We start from the raw sequence: 19,021 nt of genomic DNA on the forward strand, positions 1-19,021 counted from the left end.
ATTCCTGTCTGCTTGGAGAAAAGTCAGGCGGCTCTACTTTCCACTGAAAGTCTCAGGAGTGTTTGAGACTTTCATCTCGGAGTGTTCACACACTTGTTTTAATGTGCTTTATGGAAATGGTGAAACTCAGCAAGTACAGTTGCTGTAGAAAAACATCTGCACTAACTATACACACACATTTGCATCTTTAAATAGACTTTTAGGCCATGAGCTAGTTTCCAGCAAAGTTCTTTTTCCTTTTTTCTTTTCTTTTTTTTTCTTCCTGCTATAAGAGCTATAGTTCTCTGAGAGTCAGCTAGTGTGAAATGACTGACTCCAAAAATTAAAATTTAACATGGACACGTTAAGTTCTTCACATCAAAATGCAGAACTTGCCATAACCCAGAAAGACATTCCTGTAAGTAGCACTTATTGAGTGCCAAAGAGAAAAAAAGTTCAAGTTGATTCAGAAACCAGAGTTGAAAGAATCCTCCATAGTTTCTCCTGAATGAAAAAAGAACTTGAAATTGTTTAAATCTATATTAGCCATTTAAACAGAGCTTGCGTTGTGACTGCTAAAAAGCTTAAGTTAATGGGGATGGGTAGCTTTCAAGGACTTATGTGGACCTCAGAGAATGCTGGCAACAATATCGCCACCACAAAAGTCTTGAGAGAGTCCGATACCCTTAGAGCATGGACCGGCCTGACTGGGAATTTTGTCAGTGAGTTCCTTGTATGTTCATGGGAGAATAGGTCCAATTATAGAACTAGCAAATCAGATTTTTACAATTTGTATTTTAAAACAGAAATCAGCCTTTCATGATACCTTTATTTATTTTTCTAAAAATAGCATTCCCTGCTTGAACTTTTCAATTCTGCTCAGTCTACTTCATTTCCCAGCCTAAGCCTTATGAATTCTGTAGGCGATTTCCATGTATTTCAGTTACAAAGACATGTCATCTGTGATTATCATTCCTTTTTTGTCCTCCCCACCCCCAAACTAAGTAATAGGAACAGGAGAGAGAGAAGAGGAAGCTTCCAACTCACTTGAATCCTGGTTTGAGTAAAAAGTTGATCCTAACCCTCAACTCACTTGACATGTAGTTGAAATTTACAAGCTTAAGAGAACAGTTATATAATAGGTACAGTCAGGCAGGCCCACAGACAAGAGCCTGATTTAAGCATGGTGTCAGGAATTGCACACTATTTATAATGGTCTATTGCTCTATAATTCTCTGTACATTTGTATAATAATATATAATGCCTGGACACAGACTGCAGTTTGATAATAAATTCACTTGCTAAATTTTCAAGCTCAATAATTATTTTCTTTTAGTCTAGATGCATGACAAATTCTGATTCACTGTTTTCTCTAACTGTGCAACTGAGATGATGTGTTTGAAAATATTTTTAAGTGAAACAACAGGATGTAATCCTAAAAGATAAATGTGAAATGTGGTAGAATTTTATCTAGAATACTGAGAAAATTTAACAAACAGTACTTTTTTCAATTAGGGGAAATATAAAACTCTGGTTTGTTTTAGCTTTGGTTGACATGGTTTTTTAAGGGGAAAGCTAGAATCATCATTGAGAGGTTTTTTTTTTTAGTTTTTAAAATTGTTTTTCTATATGTTAGATGGTAAGTTCATCTGCATATGTTCTTTTTAATACACCTTTAAATTTAAATCACACTCAAAATTATCAGACTGCTTCTTATTCTGGAAACATGTTGGGTCATAGACTCGTATAAATGAGGCTGCAAAATCATGCGGTTTCCACCTTGTATTGCAAAGCTTTGTTGCAATGGGCAAGAATCCAGGAATAGTGTTTGGTTGTTTTCTCAGAGTTAGATGGTTGCCATCTGGCATTGATAGTGAGATGGTGTTGTCATCAGTTTCTAGATGCAGGAAAGGAATGATCCTCATCTGTTTCCTGTGGATAAGCAAGAGGTTGATAATCTAGTAAAATCTTGTTACCTTAAAGAAAGCAGACACGGAATTTGTTTACATAATGCTTGCCAGTGTCTACTTTTATGTTGATAATGTGGCTTGCTAGTGAACTTTAGCTTTGAAGAATTTAAACACTTATTTGATTATATTCTACTTGAATATTCTTAGACTATGCTAATAATATTCTAATTGGATCTATTGTTTTAATATAGTCACTATCCCCACCAGCTCCATGGTCTTTTTACTTGCCTGTATGGAAAACCTTGTTCTTTTGGAGAGTGAAAACTTTTACAATTCCTTCTGATCTTGAATGATAAATTGTTTTGAAAAGCAAAAAAGAGGCTTCCTAACCTATTTGAGGTCTTATTTTCTGCTTGGATGTTAGGAAAGCAACAGAAGGAAGAGTGCACATTTGTTAAGAACACAGTTAAAAACCCACCTAATATAAGGTAGTGTTACTTTATGGATAACTTGCTAAGGTTAGATCTGGCTTTCAGTCTTGTTTGTCTTCTCTTCGTTACTCATAAATCTTTCAGCATTTACCATAATCATTTATCACTTTTCCTGTTTCCAGTTTTTCACAAGTTGCTTTGTCTTTGCTCACCTCAAAGTGCAGGTCCTGTTTGGCTAAGGAAGTTCATGCTGCTGAAGCTTTTGCAAAAGGAAGAAATGGTGGGCCACCTTTTGAACTTTCCAAACAAAATACACTATTACAATCTGGCCCTTGTGAAACTCTCATTTTTTCTTGATCCTGGCTGATCCTAGCTACATGTAATATCTAACAGTACCCTTCTAACATTTAATAACCCATTTTTCTGGCCTATAGTATTCGACTCTTTCAGTTATTGAAGAAATCCTGGTTGTCTTTCATTACACAAGACATAATTATTATTGTGTTTTCTGTCTTCTTTCATGTGCTTACTTTTTAATATTTTTTTGCGGAAAGCAATAAGTTCTGTATCAATAAGAACCCCATAAAAGATTTTGGTCTTCAGAATTTCCTTTTTATATAAAAACAAGCAAAATGCAGAGGGAATTTTTTATTAAATATTAGACATCTGGGCTGACTGCATTAATTTTAAATAATTCCTGTAATATTTCCCTTTTTCATTTGGTTCTTCAGATGATCACGTAATATGCAAATCATTTTAGAATGAATACAAAAGAAACATTAAATATATTAAAATCTGCATTTTAATAAAATTGTCAATGTGTAATATATACCTTGCTTCTAAGGAAGAATGATAAAAAGTAATGAAAGGGTAATTTAGACATAGAACTATTTAATATCTTTGTATATTTTACAGCCCAGTAAAAAGTAGATATAGAATAAAAGCTCAGGCGTGAAAGTGTTCAAGTGTTCAAATATTCTCTCCTTTTTTTTTCCCGAATGTTTCTAGATGGTCCAATTGTATATGCTTGTTGAAATGGTAAACTTGTTCTTGAATTCTCAACTGGTAAAGTGAAATGTTCCATCTCTTCTCATTGCAGATGGGGTGGATGTTGAAGATGATCCCACTTGCTCTTGGCCAGCTTCTTCACCTTCTAGCAAGGACCAGACTTCTCCTAGCCATGGAGAAGGTTGTGATTTTGGAGAGGAAGAAGGTGGCCCTGGACTCCCATATCCATGCCAATTCTGTGACAAGTCGTTTAGCCGCCTCAGCTACCTAAAGCACCATGAACAGAGTCACAGCGACAAACTGCCTTTCAAATGCACTTATTGCAGTAGGCTGTTCAAACACAAGCGGAGCCGAGATCGCCATATCAAACTCCACACAGGGGACAAGAAGTACCACTGCAGTGAATGTGATGCTGCATTCTCCAGAAGTGATCACTTGAAGATCCACTTAAAGACTCACACGTCCAACAAGCCATATAAATGTGCCATTTGTCGCCGTGGGTTCCTGTCCTCTAGTTCTTTACACGGGCACATGCAGGTTCACGAGAGGAACAAGGACGGTTCCCAGTCTGGTTCCAGGATGGAGGACTGGAAGATGAAGGACACTCAGAAGTGCAGTCAGTGTGAGGAAGGCTTTGACTTCCCGGAAGACCTCCAGAAGCACATTGCGGAGTGCCACCCCGAATGCTCCCCAAATGAGGACCGAGCGGCCCTCCAGTGTGTCTACTGCCATGAGCTCTTTGTAGAAGAGACCTCCCTTATGAACCACATGGAGCAGATGCATGGCGGGGAGAAGAAGAATTCTTGCAGCATTTGTTCCGAGAGTTTCCACACAGTCGAGGAACTGTATAGCCACATGGATAGTCACCAGCAACCGGAGTCGTGCAATCACAGCAACAGCCCCTCCCTGGTCACAGTGGGTTACACCTCTGTGTCCAGCACGACTCCAGATTCCAACCTTTCAGTGGACAGTTCGACAATGGTGGAAGCTGCCCCGCCAATCCCAAAGAGTCGAGGGAGGAAGAGGGCTGCTCAGCAAACCCCTGATATGACTGTTGCCTCAAGTAAACAAGCAAAAGTTACCTACAGCTGTATTTACTGCAACAAGCAGTTATTTTCGAGTCTAGCGGTTCTGCAGATTCACCTGAAAACTATGCATTTAGATAAGCCAGAACAGGCCCATATTTGTCAGTATTGCTTGGAGGTGTTGCCCTCACTCTATAACCTAAATGAACATCTTAAGCAAGTGCATGAAGCTCAGGACCCAGGTCTGATTGTTTCTGCCATGCCTGCCATAGTCTACCAGTGCAACTTCTGCTCTGAAGTTGTCAACGACCTCAACACTCTTCAGGAACACATCCGATGTTCTCACGGATTTGCAAACCCTGCAGCGAAGGATAGCAATGCATTCTTTTGTCCCCATTGCTACATGGGGTTTCTCACTGACTCTTCCCTCGAAGAGCATATAAGACAGGTTCATTGCGACCTCAGTGGCTCCCGATTTGGGTCTCCAGTGCTTGGGACTCCAAAAGAACCAGTAGTAGAAGTCTATTCTTGTTCCTATTGTACGAATTCTCCAATATTCAACAGCGTTCTTAAACTGAACAAACATATCAAAGAGAATCATAAAAACATTCCCTTGGCCCTGAATTATATTCATAATGGGAAGAAATCCAGGGCCTTGAGCCCACTGTCTCCTGTGGCCATAGAGCAGACATCTCTGAAGATGATGCAGGCAGTGGGAGGTGCACCCGCACGTCCGGCAGGAGAATATATCTGTAATCAGTGTGGTGCTAAATACACGTCCCTAGACAGCTTTCAGACTCACCTAAAAACTCATCTCGACACTGTGCTTCCAAAACTGACCTGTCCTCAGTGCAACAAGGAATTCCCCAACCAAGAATCCTTGCTGAAGCACGTCACCATTCATTTTATGATCACCTCAACATATTACATCTGCGAGAGTTGTGATAAGCAGTTCACATCAGTGGATGACCTTCAGAAACACCTGCTGGACATGCACACCTTTGTCTTCTTCCGCTGCACCCTCTGCCAAGAAGTTTTTGACTCAAAAGTCTCTATTCAACTCCACTTGGCTGTGAAGCACAGTAACGAAAAGAAAGTCTACAGGTGCACCTCTTGCAACTGGGACTTCCGCAATGAGACTGACTTGCAGCTCCATGTGAAACACAACCACCTGGAGAATCAAGGGAAGGTACACAAGTGCATTTTCTGTGGTGAGTCTTTTGGCACCGAGGTGGAGCTTCAGTGCCACATCACCACTCACAGCAAGAAGTACAACTGCAAGTTCTGCAGCAAAGCCTTCCACGCGATCATTTTGCTGGAGAAACACCTGCGGGAAAAGCATTGCGTGTTTGAAACCAAGACTCCCAACTGTGGAACAAACGGAGCTTCCGAGCAAGTGCAGAAGGAGGAGGTGGAGCTGCAGACCTTGCTGGCCAATAGCCAGGAGTCCCACAACAGTCACGATGGGAGCGAAGAAGATGTGGATACCTCGGAGCCGATGTACGGGTGTGACATTTGTGGGGCCGCCTACACCATGGAAACTCTGCTGCAGAACCATCAGCTCCGAGATCACAACATCAGACCCGGAGAGAGTGCCATCGTGAAGAAGAAAGCTGAGCTCATTAAAGGGAATTACAAGTGCAACGTGTGCTCGCGAACCTTCTTCTCTGAAAATGGCCTCCGTGAACACATGCAGACGCACTTAGGCCCTGTCAAACACTACATGTGCCCTATCTGTGGAGAGCGGTTTCCCTCCCTCTTAACACTTACTGAACACAAAGTCACACATAGTAAGAGTCTCGATACTGGAAACTGCCGGATTTGCAAGATGCCTCTCCAGAGTGAGGAGGAGTTTTTAGAGCATTGCCAAATGCATCCTGACTTGAGGAATTCCCTGACGGGATTTCGCTGCGTGGTCTGCATGCAGACAGTGACCTCTACCTTAGAACTCAAAATTCATGGGACATTCCATATGCAAAAAACAGGGAATGGGTCCGCAGTCCAGACCACGGGGCGTGGCCAACACGTCCAGAAACTGTACAAGTGCGCATCTTGCCTGAAAGAATTCCGTTCCAAGCAAGACCTGGTGAAACTTGACATCAATGGCCTGCCATATGGTCTGTGTGCTGGCTGTGTGAATCTCACTAAGAGCAGTAGCCCAGGCATCAACATCGCTCCCGGCACAAATAGACCAGGCTTGGGCCAGAATGAGAGTCTGAGTGCCATTGAGGGTAAAGGCAAGGCAGGGGGACTGAAGACTCGCTGCTCTAGCTGCAACGTTAAGTTTGAGTCTGAAAGTGAACTACAGAACCACATCCAAACGGTCCACCGAGAGCTCGTGCCAGATAGCAACAGCACACAGTTGAAAACTCCACAAGTCTCGCCAATGCCCAGAATCAGTCCCTCCCAGTCAGATGAGGTAACTTGCCTTTTTAATGTTTGCTATTTAACCTCCTCCAGAAACTGTCCCCACTTTATGTTTACACTTTCCTCAGCTTTATTTATTGTCATGTGCCAGGAGAAGCTTAGATTGAAGTGCAGTGTGTTTTTCCCCCCATAGCCATTAGCTAGCAATTACTTGCTTCTTGATAAGCAGCATTTTGGCTTGAATGGTGCAAAATAGGACTAATTCCAGTCTCCCTAGGATATTGTCTTCTCTGTGACTGAAGAGATCAGCGCTCATGCCAACACCACTGAGATCTGGAATCTCAGCATAGCTTCACCGCAAGTTGAAATCCCCAGCTATGACTTGTGTGTATGGTAGAGAGATAATGACATAAAAGTAAGATACTGTTAGCTAACATGCTGGCGTAGAGTAAATTAAAAAGAATGTATATATTTGTGGATAACTAATTGGGTAGAGGTGGCTTTTAAATACCATGTTGTCAACACTCACTGTTTTTCTTTGTCTTCTGGGTAACGAGGACAATATTTTTTCACAACAGGATTTTTTAAAACCTGCTACGTTTATTAAGCACTACATGCCCAGTATTCCTTTTAAAGGCACTATCCCTGCATCTTCACTCTCTCTCTGGGCTTGGGTTTCAAAATCAATGTGGATTTTTTTCCCCTCAGTTTAAGAGTTGTTTCATGTCTTCTTTGCTACAATGAATACAAAAAAACAGGTTCATTTACAATGAACTAATTCTACAACTCCTCATTCTCTGAAGCTGAGCGGAGGATGGCTCATTTTATTATAATTTCTTTATGCTTTATCACCTGGTTTCTAATAGCGCTTTTCACTTCCCTACCTGCCCCTATCTGGAGATCCATCCAAATGAAAACCCCAGGGAGATCCATCTCCCTTCAGTTTGGGGTCACTGCATTTTCCTTATCTTGTCTTTGCACTCATACCCTCTTGGAGGCCCCCCTGCAATTCACTGCAGATAGCCATCAGTCAACTGGTAGGGGAGAGCTGAGAAGACTAATACAGAATCCATCCTCATGAAATGTGGCATCTGTATGACAGGCAAAGTCTCAGACTTTGAAGCTGCTTTCCCTTCTCTCCTCCTCAAGTAAATTTGCACCTTTTTCTCATTTAAAGAAATGAAATCCTTTTGAACTGATGAGGACAGCTGGAAGAACATAGTTTTGATGATAGTTCATAGCTCATGTGTTAGATCAAATAGTTTCTTTTGAAATAAACATTGGTAGTTGTAATCATGAAATGATTTTTTTTCCAACTTTTAATTTCAAAAATTTTTATACTTATAAAAAATGAACATGTGTGTGTGTGTTTGTGCATCTATATATCACAGATTTACCAGATTTGAATATTTTGTCACATTTCTCTCTCATTGCAATTGTTTTTATAAAAGAGCCACATGAAAGTAAGTTGCAGATATATCTTCTATGAATAAGGACATTTTTCTAGTTAACCATAATGTCATTAGCCAAGGCAATTAACTAAGTCGGCTAAGGAAATTAAATAAATTAGTACTATCATCTATAAGAAGTCCATAGTCAGACTTTTCCAATTATCTCTCAGATGTTTAATTTTTTAAAATGCATTTGAACAAGAATTCTTTCAAAACATTGATGCAGAAAACTGCTCTTTTAAAAAAATTTGCTATGCTTAACATATAGAGTTTTTATGTTAAAATACTATATAAACATGATTTAAGATGAGTGTGTGTATGTGTGTGATTGTGATTGTGACTGTGATGGTATCTATGCATTTAAATTAAGCAAAACCAAGCTCTTGTTTCTTTAGTCAATTGTTTATGGAAAGGCACATGCCAGTTTTTGCTTATCTGTTCATGGTTTATATTTTCTGATATTTCTAGATTGTTTTATATGTTATATATCATTAGAAGTGAGAAATTTTAAAGGTGAAGGAAGACATTTGAATAGTCTGTACACATTAATTTGGTTAGAGTCGATTAGGAGTATTAACCTTTAAGGGATGGTCAAGTTTTAATTATACATAAAATCCAAATGATAATTATAAAGTTTAACTACATACTGCACATCCATAGAATAATATATAAAGTATTTTTAAAGTACTTTTTAATTTTAAGTGTTTTTAAAACAGTTACTGAGGGTAAAAAAAAAAAAGTCTCTCTACGCAACATTTCTCCTTATTCAAACTAATAAGAGCTTGTAGCAATACCCTTAATTTGCCAGATAGTAGGATTCAACCATACATATTTCATTTGTGCTTCAAAAATTCACTAATTCGTTCAAATTTTTCGTCATTGTTACCATTTTTTTCATTATACTTTTGTCATGAAATTTTATGTGCCCATTTTCTTTCTGATACTCTCTATAGTTAAAAATGTACAGTAGACCATATTATTTGGACTTGACATAAAATGTTATTTAAACATATGTAAAGTTATACAAAAAGAAGCCTAAAATAATGTGTCAGTAAGAAAAAGACATATAATAACTATTAATTTATTCTCATTCTTTGTTAGCCAAATTAAGCTTCTGTGACTTCTCATTATTAGGACTATGTAATTTTTTTCACCAGCGTAGGTAAAAGAAAAGTTATTATGTTAAATCTTTGCCAAAAGACAGGTATGCCGTATGGGAATAAATTTTATCACAAAAAGAAGTATGACGTGTGTGTCTATTGACTTAGATGTGTTAGGTAAGAATCGAAGTTCTTAGTGATATAGGTGATATTTTCATCTCTTCTTCTTGCTGAGGATTGAGACTTCTGAAGAGAAAAGAAGACCACAGGAGATAATGAAACCCGGATACATAGATTTTGTCAAGAACAAGATTAGATTTTTTTGGACTATGATTTATGATCACACGTGTGTATTGGTAGACACTGGAATGCATCTTTCAAAGACCAAAAAGTATGTTATTTGGTCGAGACTAGATTGCCTATGTAAAATGATTTAGATATAATCTAGGGAAGAGTAAGTACTATATAAACCCATACAATTCAAGAGATGGCTGAAAGACGAGGCACATGACACTTAAAGAAGAATAACATTAGGTAGCTGTCATGTAATGAGGGATTTGGAATCGAAGACATAAGATCTGAGTTTGAACCATATTTCTTCTGCATAATACTTTCTGAATTTGTGAAAAACGTTTCTTTGTGCCCAAGTCCTATGATTGTTAATCCACATTTGCTATGAAGACTTTGTTTTGGATAAAATCTTGAGGGAAACCTATTCATTTTCCTTTGCCCCTCAAATGTTGAGTATGTTATAAATTTGTACATAACATACAATGATTAATAATCGTAGAGATAATATGAGACAGGAAGAACACTGGCCATCTAGCTTTTCCACATACGAAGAACCTTGCAAGAGTTACTGACATTTACTATGTGTTGTATAAATGCTAGATTATTTTCTGGAGTTCGATAACACTGGCATGCCTCTCTGGTTAGGTGTTGCCTCATCTGGACCTCAGAATGTTGTCTCATGATGATATTGGAAGCTGTTTCTCCAGGACCCTACCTAGCCAGGTTTTTCTGAGGAAATATTTACTCGCATTTTAATTTACACCATCCCTACAAGTTAATTGAAGTTGCTCTTGCAGCGGTTACCAGTGATATTCATATTGCTGGATGCACGTACAGTGCCACAGAAGCAGAACTAGCAGGGACAGTGGAGATCATCTGATTAAGCTACCTTGTTTTACAGACAACAAAACAGGCTCAGGTAAATTGAAATCTAAGATGACACAGTAAGTGGTAGACAAGAAGCTCTGAGGATCCAGGTCTCTAAGTTTAGGTTCTAGCTCTTCATAATTCCACTGGCACTTTCCTCCAGCTAAAGTCTCCTTTTAATAAAATCCTCTTGTTATTGGTGTCTTATGTTCCCTTATCACTCACTTCCTCCACCCACAGCAAGGGATCTGCTTCCATCACTTTACTGCAGCTGATTTCTTTAAGGTCCCTACTGACCTAATTGACTGATGCAGTGCCTTCTTTTTAAAAGAGAACTTAGTTTACTAACTACTTATCACCATTGGCTATTACCTCTTTACTGAACCTCTGTCTTTTCTCCTGGTTATAATCATATCTTTTTGAATGTTCCATAGCCTTTTCCTTCCTCTGCCTACTCCTATAAGTTACATCCACATTGCCACTTATTCTGATTCCCCTTACCACATTTTAAGTTTAATCTCTGGTTATCTTTCACTAAACTACTGAAGCATCCTCCTAATTGTTCCCTAGGACTCTAGTCTTATCATTTTGAATCCACCTCCACATAGCTGCCAGAGCAATCTATCTTAAATCCAAATCTGAATAGCATGACCCTCCCTATTTGAAACATTTTAAGTGATCTGCACCTCCATCTCTATTAGATGACCTAATAATTCTAAAGATAAATTTGAGACTCTTCAGGTTCTGGCCCCTGATAAATTTTTCCCTTCTTTCCTTACACCATATTCTGTAGTCAGAAGTACTTTAATTAATCCACACAGGACATAGTGACTCTGTGTCTCACTAAGCCTGTCCTGTCACTTTTACCCCAATAATCTGTCTACTTCTAGCTGCCCTCTATCTTCCAACAGGCTGTCCAACTTTCCCTTCTTTTGGAGATCAGCTACTCTAGAAAGGTTCCCACCATAAACTCTAAATTCCCACCATAAACGTCACTCTTCCCTTTGAATGCCCTATGTATACAATATGTCATAAATATTATATAAAAACTTTCATTGTTTCATAATTATCTCTTTACAATTCTCTTTTATTCCCATGAATTCTTTGGGGCAAGAATTTACTCAATCTCATATTCCTAAATACCTATGATAATGCTTTTGTGGATGGGTGTCATGGAGCTGTGCCTGGCTGGTGGTCCAGAGCCTTTTTTCCATACATGGCAGCATGGCAGGACAGCTGGCCATCTTTCTCTTTTCATACAAGACACTTGACACAGTGACTGGAACCTAGAAGGTGTTGAATAAATGTGTGTTATTCTTCCGAGTGTGTTAACTATGGGATCACTATTCATACTTTTGCTACATTTGGACTCAAATGCTATTTCATTGTCATTGAAATTTTGTCATAGATATGGTGAACACATAATAGTCTGCTATTATTATCCCACTTAATGTCAAGATCTGCTTTCCCAAGGAAGTTGTAATTGCTCCTACCAAGATCGTCAGTGGTCTCCAGGTTTCCAAAGAAAGTCTTTCTGTCTTCATCATGTCTACAGCACTAGGCAGAGTGGACAGTCCTTTCCCTGACATGCACTTCTCTGACTTCATGGTACTCCCTCTTACTTTTCTTTTTGCTTCTGCCTTATGAGGTATTTTCCCTCCTTCGCCTGTTCTGAAAGTACAGGAATTCTTCGAAGCTCATCCTTGGCCCTCTTTTTCTTCTCTGTCTACTCTCTCCGCAGGCAACTCATCTATTCACATGGCTGTAACTATTTCTATGCAATAATTCTAAAATTTATATTTCTAGCCTAGCTATCCTTTTTGTTCCAGGTCGAGTTACCATTTGTATCTCTTACATTTCTGAAGCGTAATGTATATGAACTAAGATCTTGATTCCCTCTCCTGATGTCTATGTTTTTTCCTAGACTTCCATCATTTTTGTAAAGGGAACCACCCAACACCCAGTTATTCAAGCAAGAAATCTGGGAATCATTCCTGATTCCTGCCTTTCCCTCACTTCCCAAATCTAATCTTTTAATAAGTACTTTAATTCCACCTCCAAGAAGTCTCGCATTCACTTCTTTCTATTCACTTCTTCCCATCCCCAAAGCTATCATTGTGGTCTACACCAGAATCATTTATTTTCTGGATACTGAAGTAGCTTTCTACTGGATCCCATTCCTTCATCTTCTGCCTGCTTCTAATTCATTCTTCATGGTACAGTTGGATGGAAACTTGTAGACATGTACATTACATGAAGTCACTTAAAATTATTCAGTAGCTTCCCATTTGACTGAAATAAAATCCTAACCTTTCATCAGTTTATGAGGCTATGCACAGAGTGGCTGTGGCTGGCTGCTCTCACCTTGTCCAGGGTGGCTCTTCCGCATGCACTGCGCCTAGCCTCCCGGCCTCCTGGCCTCCAGGTCTCTTGAGCGAGGTCAGCTTCCAAGCCTTCACACATGCTGCTTCCTCACCTGGGTGGCTGCTCCTTCAAACCAGCCTCTCTGCACCACTGGCTCTTTCTCATCTGTCAGACGGGCCTTCTCTGGAAATCTTATTGCAGTTTTTCTCTTTAGGATTTTCTTTAAAAGTTGTCCTTATTTGTTTACTTGTTTATTTCCTTCCACTTTCTCATCTCTGAACACCCAACGTACTTATAATGGCTCAGTAAATATTAATTGATTAAGATGAACATAGTATAAGTATTTCAAAGTGACGAAAATAGTGTATATTCTGTCTTTGGGTGTATATGCAGGTACATCTAGTAACTAATACATAGAGCTATAGATGTTTACCCAAAAGTAGATAGATGCTTGTTAGATTTCATCTAAAAATATTAAAATAAGCTATGAGCTTTCAAGTGTCTAACAAGTCAAAAATCATCTTCAATATGCAGTTCTATTTTAAGTGTGTTAAAGCCAATAGTCTTCATGGTTCTTGTACTGAAAATGGAAATGGATATGGTGCCCATTCAGAACCTACTCAAGTTCTGTTTTGTTTTGTATGATAAAAGTTTCCATGTGAGATTGAAAAAATCTTTAAAGTTTTATATTTCAAATTGCTGATACTAAGTTTTGCTGAGTTATAAAAGCAATAATGAGTTACGTTCCCTTCTAAATAAACAATATTTTCAAATTAAGTAGAAAATTTATATGATCAAATAAATTTGTAAGATTCAAGATGTTCTTGAAATAGACTGAATTGCTTTGCCAAGTTTAGTCTACTTTCAGATTTACTGTTGTTGTGTTCAATATTGGCTTGGCATCTACAATGTACTAGAACAGGGAGTTAATGACCCCTGGCATAAATATCAGGGTGTGGAACATGGAACCAGCTGCCTTGTATTCATTCTTTGTCCCTAGTTCCATGCTTACTTAGTATTGATCCTTGCCCCACACATTCAGTTTGCTGCCACTGCCATCCCTAGATTTTCTGTACTTCTTTCCAGTTCTGGATGTTTTGCTGATGCTTCGCATATGGTTAGAGTGTCATTTTAGAACATATGGAATTCAAAAATAAGAATGTTTTTGTATACAACCATGAATCTTGAATTGCACATGGTATTTGTCCTTTGAGTACTAGGCCAAAAATGTTTGGAATCATTCTGTGTAAGGGTAGAATTCTATTTAGGCATTTTACATTGTGGCTGAAAATGTGTTGAAGTAAAGATTAATAAATATCTACTCAAGATGATTTTTAATGATGAAAGAAAATTGAAAACTTTCTAGATCTTTTATTCCTGTATTGTTCCACTCCCCACGTAATATAGATGTAATTTTCTATTAGATGTATTTTGTATTCCTAGATTAACAGCCTAGATATGTGAACCTTGCTAAAGCCCTTTAAAAAGCCAAAATAGCCTGTTTTCTTATTTACATACATTTTTTTTCCAACTTTCAACATCTTTTTAAAATCCCAGTGTTAGATTTTCAGCTACCTATTTGACATTAGCAGTTGGACATTCTGCTAGCCCTTTGAACAAATAAAATCATAATTTATCTTTTTCTCCAATTTTTGTCAGTGTTCCATCTTTCTCCTAGTTATTCTTGTCTGGAACTTTGTTTGGATCTCTTGTATCTTATTCTCCTAACCTTTAGGGTCAATCACTCTCCAGGTATTTTCTCTTCTATTCACATCTAACGCATCCTCTCTCCAGGCCAAGTCTTGTCACTATAGACTAACTGGTCTCCTTTACTTTCTTCTTCTCTTAAAGCAAGGAAATAGAACATAATACTTCTCATAAATATGTAATATACTATGCAATTCATATCATAAAGAGATTGAATTGCAGATGAAATCCTGTAAAAATTTCCATATCAAGGCAAGGTATACACATATATAAAATTTCATCAAGCAACACACTTAAGATTATTGTTGCAGTAAGAATGTTATTTCTCACATTTAAAAATTTAGGTTCACACAGATCACATGCTGTAACCGTAATACAAATACATTATAAATGAAAAATATGTTTTTTAAAAAAAACCTCATAAACTTTAAAATTGAAACCACACCTAGAACAAGGAGGGCATAAAAATAGAAATTAAAAATACTTGGAACTTAAAGATAACTATATTTCAAAACCTCTGAGATATAAATAAAGCAGTACTTAAAGGGGAGACTATTAGAACATAAAAATACATATTAGAACATAAAAAAAGGCATAACGTCAATGAGCAAACTGTTCAACTAAGGACATTAGGAACAGAACAACAAAACAAACCCATAAAAAAGTAGAAGGGAAGAAAGTAATAAAACTAAGAGCAGAAAGTAATGAAATAGAAAACAATAAGGAGGCCAACAAAAGAAAAAGTTAATTTTTTGAAAAGAATAACAAAATTCACAAGCTTCTGGTGATAAGTTAAAAAATAAAAAATGTTAATAATGAAAGGAGACTCATAACTTCATATGAACAGAAGTTAAAAGATAGTAAGAGAACAACTGCACATATCAGAATGACTAAAATAATGTATGCAAAAATTATTTTTGCAAGAATGAAGAGCAATTGGAACTCTACTAGTAGGAGTATAATTTTGTACAATTGCTTTAAAAAAAACTTGGGCAGTATATACTAAAGTTTAATATTAGCCTACTCTATGACCCGTCAATTCCACTCCTTAATCTATATATAAGAGAAATGAGTGCATATGTTTACAAGTTTTGAGCAAGAATATTTATAATTGCTTTTGCGCATGAACTTCAAGATAAAGACAATCAAAATGTTTAAGTACATTCATATAAAGATATGAATTCATTCCATTTATATAGTGGAGTGCTATATAGCAGTAAAGAAGAATGAATAACTACTATATACCAACCTGGATGACTCATATACAAAATGTAAAAAAGGAACCAGACACGACTCTATTTATATAAAGTTTAAAAATAAGCAACACTGATCAAAGTCAGACTAGTTACCTTTGGATGGTATCAACTAGGAATGGGCAAAAGGGATTCTTCCACGTGCCAGAAAAGTTCCATATCTCAATCTATGTGGTGGTTACACTGGTATATACGTATGTAAAATTTCATCAAGCAATACACTTATGATTACAGCAGTTTATGATTTGTGTGTTATTTCTCAATTACAATTTTACAAAAAAAAACAAGAGTAAGAAAATATTATAAATAACTTTATGCTAATAGCTGGAAAATTTTTATTATATGAAAATAGTCTTAGAATGGTATGTTACCAAAGCTGATTCAAGAACAAAAGTAGAATGATTTCATAGACATTAAAGAGTTTAATAAATTGTTAAAAATCTTCCCACAAAAAATACCAGAACATATACGTGATTCCAAAGCTATGACGGAAAATACAAAAAGAGTGACCACTCCATTTAATGAGACCAGTGTAATCTTGATATCAAAACCAGACAATGATAGTAAGAGAAAAATTTTGGCCAACTTTACTCATGATTTTACATTTAAAAATTTTAAACAAAATTCACTATGTTAAAAAAAGATATTATACTATGATTAAAATAGTTTTAACACAAGAATGCAAAGTGGACTCAATCTCAGGAAATCAGTTAATTATGTTTACCATATTAACACTTTAAAGGAGATCAATTATATGTTTATCTCAAGTTGCAGAAAAAATTAGATTCAACATACTTTTATGATTAAAAGAAGAAAAAACTACAACATGAGGAATAGGTGGGAATTCTCTTACTCTAAAAGAGACTATTTAAAAGATTATCTTCAGCAATCATAAAAATTAGCAAAAAAAAAATTTAATGCAATTATATATAATAAGATTACTAAGAAGGCCTCTGGTTGATATAACCAACAATGTAAGATAAAAATTTAAGTATTAAAAAAAAGTAGCACTAAATTTGAATAGAAACAAATTAAACTGTCATTTGGAAGTCTTTTGTTTTTATATAGAACAATAAGAATGTAAAGATGTAATGAATAAAGCTTTAGCAAAGTTGCTTGTTACCAAATCAATTAACATGTCAATTAGATTTTTATTCAGCAAAAAAAAGTTAGAAAGCATAAATTTTAAAACAATCCCATTTATAATACACACAAAAAAATCTTATAAGATGTATAAGACATTTATGGAGAAAATGATAAAACACTATTGAAAGATATTTTGAAAGACCTGAATAAGTGATCAGATATAACTTGTTCCTGGATAAGAACACTCAAGAATATAAAGTTGTCAGTTATGCCTAATTTGATCTATAAATTCATAGCCACTCAATGAAAATTTCAACAGGTTTTTAAATCTATTTTTGTAACTTAAGATATGTATAAAAGAATGAAAGGTCAAAGATCTCCTTGAAGGAAAAAATAGGCAGTGGAAGATTTGTCCTATTATGTAATCCATTTATAATAAATATGCAATGATTAGGATGATGTGGTATTAGTCTGCAGAACAAAAAAGATTCTCTCAGAGATATCAAATATACAAAAACTCAATACAGAATAGACTGTCTTTGCATATAAATGAGGGAATAGAGTATTCATTATCCATATAAAAAATGAAATTGAATCCCAAATCACTTGTATGAAATGTATATAAAATGTCCAAAGCCATAATTTTTTAAAAAAATACATTTTTCTTTTCAAAAAAAGAATATTTTTATGACCTTAGATTAGGGAGCAATTTCTCAAATAAGACCCAGACAATAAAAATCACAAATAAAATGATTAATATGTTCATCTACATTAAAAATAATAACTTATGTTTACCAAACGTTACCATAAAGTGAGCAAAAATAAAAGCTACAAGATGATAAAACATATATATAACATATCTGGAAAAGTTATTAGTTTTCTAACATGTAGCAAATCAATCAATAAGAAAACAAACTACCAAATAAGAAAATGGGAAATTAGCATGAACAAACATTTCACAAACAGGAAACATAAAGGTCCAGTAAATATCTGAAAATATTTATCCTCAGTAATACAAGAAATGCAAATTTAGACAAGAGTAATGGATTGCCTGGGAAGACCACATAGGAAGCTAAGGTGGGCACACAGGTATTTAATAGGTACTCTTTATATATTACCTATGTTGTAAGTACTCTTTGTAAGCATTTAATATTTAACATAAAAGCAAAAATATTCAGAACCATAAGTATCTCTTGTCATAAACAAGATAAATACAAAACTAATATAAAATAATGTTTTAAAAATTCTAGCTTTATACTCATACCTTATACTCACAAAGGTTTGTGAGCCTGAAACCTGTTGTTTTATTATTAAAAGTAAAATTTTCAAATGTTGTAGCAGTATTAAAAACATACTAGCATCTCAGTGAGACTTTTTTCCTCTATAATTAGAAGGAACAGTATCTATGCATTATGGGTAAGGCACATATCTCACACTTTGAGAAACATTAGCCTATAACATTAGCTGTTTATTCCTTGCCTGGCACTTCAATTTAAGATAACAGATTTATTAAAGTCCTGCTATGTACAATGCATTAGGCTATCAGATTTGTAAAGAGGACGGGCATAGTTATTTGAATATATATCTTTCTCCCCAGTATCGCCCCCTGAGGGCTTACTGTTTACTAGGAAAAAATTAATACATAACAATAAATAGAATATAAAGCAGAAGGGAATATGTGCTATAATAGATATACTAGTACTAAAGTGTTTCAGGAGACACAGGAAATGAATGGGCAGAGTTAGCTTTGCAGATGTCTGTGTGAAGAGCAAACAAATTGGAGTGAGCTTCCAAAGCAAAAGTCCTGAGGCGGGAGCATGCTGGGCTGGGCTAGGGCTGGGCCAGCGAGACTGCAGCAAAGAGAGCTAGAGAGATGGGACAAGGCAGGTGTCCTCCAGGTTTCTCAGGAGAATTCCTGACACATCGTAAGTTCTTAGTCAATATTTGTAAATAATTGAAACCTGGTGATTAAAACAAATGGGAAAAGAAATAAAACATTTCTCTGAAAACTAAATTGTGATACAGTTTCTTAGAACTGCACATAAATAGAACATAAGACTCCTCATAAGTATGTAATATACTATGCAATTTACATCATAAAGACATTGAGTGGCAGGTGAAATGAAATCCTGTAAAAATTCCCATCTCGAGGTAAAAAAATTATTTTGTTGAATTAAATATT

The 19,021-nt window shown here is 36.3% G+C and overlaps 1 protein-coding gene across 4 annotated transcripts in view; it reads left to right on the forward strand.

Annotated features, from left to right (window-relative positions):
• ZNF521 (zinc finger protein 521) overlaps positions 1-19,021 on the forward strand; it is a 269,073-nt gene that overhangs the window by 109,969 nt on the left and 140,083 nt on the right. For 3 of the 4 annotated variants that reach the window (XM_006920019.1, XM_015595663.1, XM_015595662.1), the window contains one exon: positions 3,420-6,772. In XM_006920019.1, coding sequence (XP_006920081.1) covers positions 3,420-6,772 — 3,353 coding nt within the window. Of the gene's footprint in view, positions 1-3,419; positions 6,773-6,997; positions 7,078-19,021 lie in introns of all 4 variants that reach the window. The other variant, XR_001517663.1, reaches the window with a different exon arrangement.

This window comes from Pteropus alecto, unplaced genomic scaffold, assembly GCF_000325575.1.
Source record: "Pteropus alecto unplaced genomic scaffold, ASM32557v1 scaffold146, whole genome shotgun sequence".
Lineage (NCBI taxonomy): Eukaryota > Metazoa > Chordata > Mammalia > Chiroptera > Pteropodidae > Pteropus > Pteropus alecto.